General features: G+C 44.7%; 1 protein-coding gene across 1 annotated transcript in view; it reads right to left on the reverse strand.

The window, feature by feature from the left end:
- Positions 1–220, reverse strand: part of LOC104871220 (zinc finger protein 383) — a 17,881-nt gene extending 17,661 nt beyond the window's left edge. The window contains exon 1 of the mRNA XM_010637082.3: positions 97–220. Coding sequence (XP_010635384.1) covers positions 97–111 — 15 coding nt within the window. The 5' untranslated portion in view covers positions 112–220. The remainder of the gene's footprint in view (positions 1–96) is intronic.
- Between the last annotated feature and the right edge of the window lie 1,515 nt (positions 221–1,735).

The raw sequence follows: 1,735 nt of genomic DNA on the forward strand, positions 1-1,735 counted from the left end.
GTGGCCCAGCCTGGCCCGCAGCCGCGCTGAAGCCCCGCCCCGCGCCCGAGGGTCCCTCACAGCTTTCCTCCCTGTCTCGGCACCGCGCGCACTCACCATTTCGGCGGCCATGGTTCCAGCGTCCTCCCTGCGGACCCCACACTCCGCAGGTCACGGCGCCACCGCGGACCAGAAAAGCCAAGCAAGCCTCGGGCAGGAGATGAAGCGGAGGAGTAAGAGCAGAACGGCCAACGTGACCTCGCGAGAACAGGAGCGAGAACAGCAGCGAGAGCTCGCGACGCCCGGCTGCCGATTGGACTTGGAGTCGAGCCGACGCGCAGGCACTAAAGGCCAGGAGGGCTTTGTTGTGGCTCCAGCTTTTTTCCCCCCTCACTTTGCTGGGTGTGGGATTTATTCCTGTGATTAATGTTAAAGGAAGGATTACCTCTACGTGGGAGGATCTCTCCAACCTGGGAAAAGTTGTATTTAACCTTTATATAATGTCATATCAGAGCCAGGAATATGACTGATCCTAGCACTCTGGGATGCTGGAGAGTTCTAATCCAGTGTGGCAATTTAGCGATTTAAACTTGTCTCAAAATAAAACATGTAAAGGAGTGGGGGATATAGCTCAGTACAAAAGCCTCCGCAGAGGCTTAATCCCTTCTACCCCCCCTTAAAAAAATGTAATAATATTGTATACATTATGTGTCTATATTATTCACAAATACAAAGAATATAATTATTTTTAAACTTTCTTCTGGTTTTGTGAGATGGAAGCTTGAGACTTGAAAAGGGAAACTAAAAAATCGTTGATTTAGTTTTTAAGTAAGGCAGCTAGCTAGGGAGAGCACCTGAAACTGAGTTGAGTGATCAGCTATGTTCAAGGGAACTGAAATAAGAATAGGTAGTGAACTGGGACTTGGAACCAAGAATGAACTTCCTCAGGTAACATGCAACCCTCTCCCTACTAAAGGGAGTTGCAGCCCCTCCCTACAAAGTTCTTGAGTTTTGAGGAACTGTAAATGCAAAATAACAAGTTGGTTTTCTTTTTTTTCCCCCAAACTTCCAGTTTCCTTTAAACCCCACATTCTGAGTAACTGGACTAGAGAACCTGAGTTCCAATTGGTCATTTTTTAAATTCACGGAGCCACCTGTGATAGGTGCTCATTAAACAACTGAGCAATTCCCACGTTCCACTTAGCCATAAAAAGTTCTAGACCGAGAGACCATATAGAAGCTTCACATTTCAGATTCTCCTCCTAGAGAAACCAGAAGCCGTTTTTTTCTCACTTCCAATGAAAACTCCAGTCTCCTTCTTTTGGTTTGTGACTTCATTCTTTGATTTTTGTAAAACTGTGAACTTGGGTTTTACAAAATTAATTGTTTCATCTGTTCCTTAAGGCAGCAATGTTCAATGCAAATAAACTGTGAGACAAAGGCATAATTTTTTATTTTTCAGTATTACAGGCAGCTAAGATTAGACAGGAACTAATAAATAGAGAATGACTGAGCTCTCAAGGAAGTCAATGGAAAAAAATAAAGACTTCAGAATTGTGGCTGGCAGCACATCTGAAGAAGGTCAGGCCTCAAGATAAAGCTGGAAGGTCCAGGCCTGCAGCCTCCCTAAGGGATAAACAATAACTTGAGATTATACTGTAATTATCACCACCTGGTCAGATAAGTACAGATAGGATCAGTCACCCACATGGGTGAACAGAGCATCTGAACCATCCCTTTCCAAAAAAATATCTTC

The sequence above is a fragment of the Fukomys damarensis genome, unplaced genomic scaffold (assembly GCF_012274545.1).
Source record: "Fukomys damarensis isolate Sample0158 unplaced genomic scaffold, DMR_v1.0_HiC HiC_scaffold_4, whole genome shotgun sequence".
In the NCBI taxonomy this organism is placed as follows: domain Eukaryota; kingdom Metazoa; phylum Chordata; class Mammalia; order Rodentia; family Bathyergidae; genus Fukomys; species Fukomys damarensis.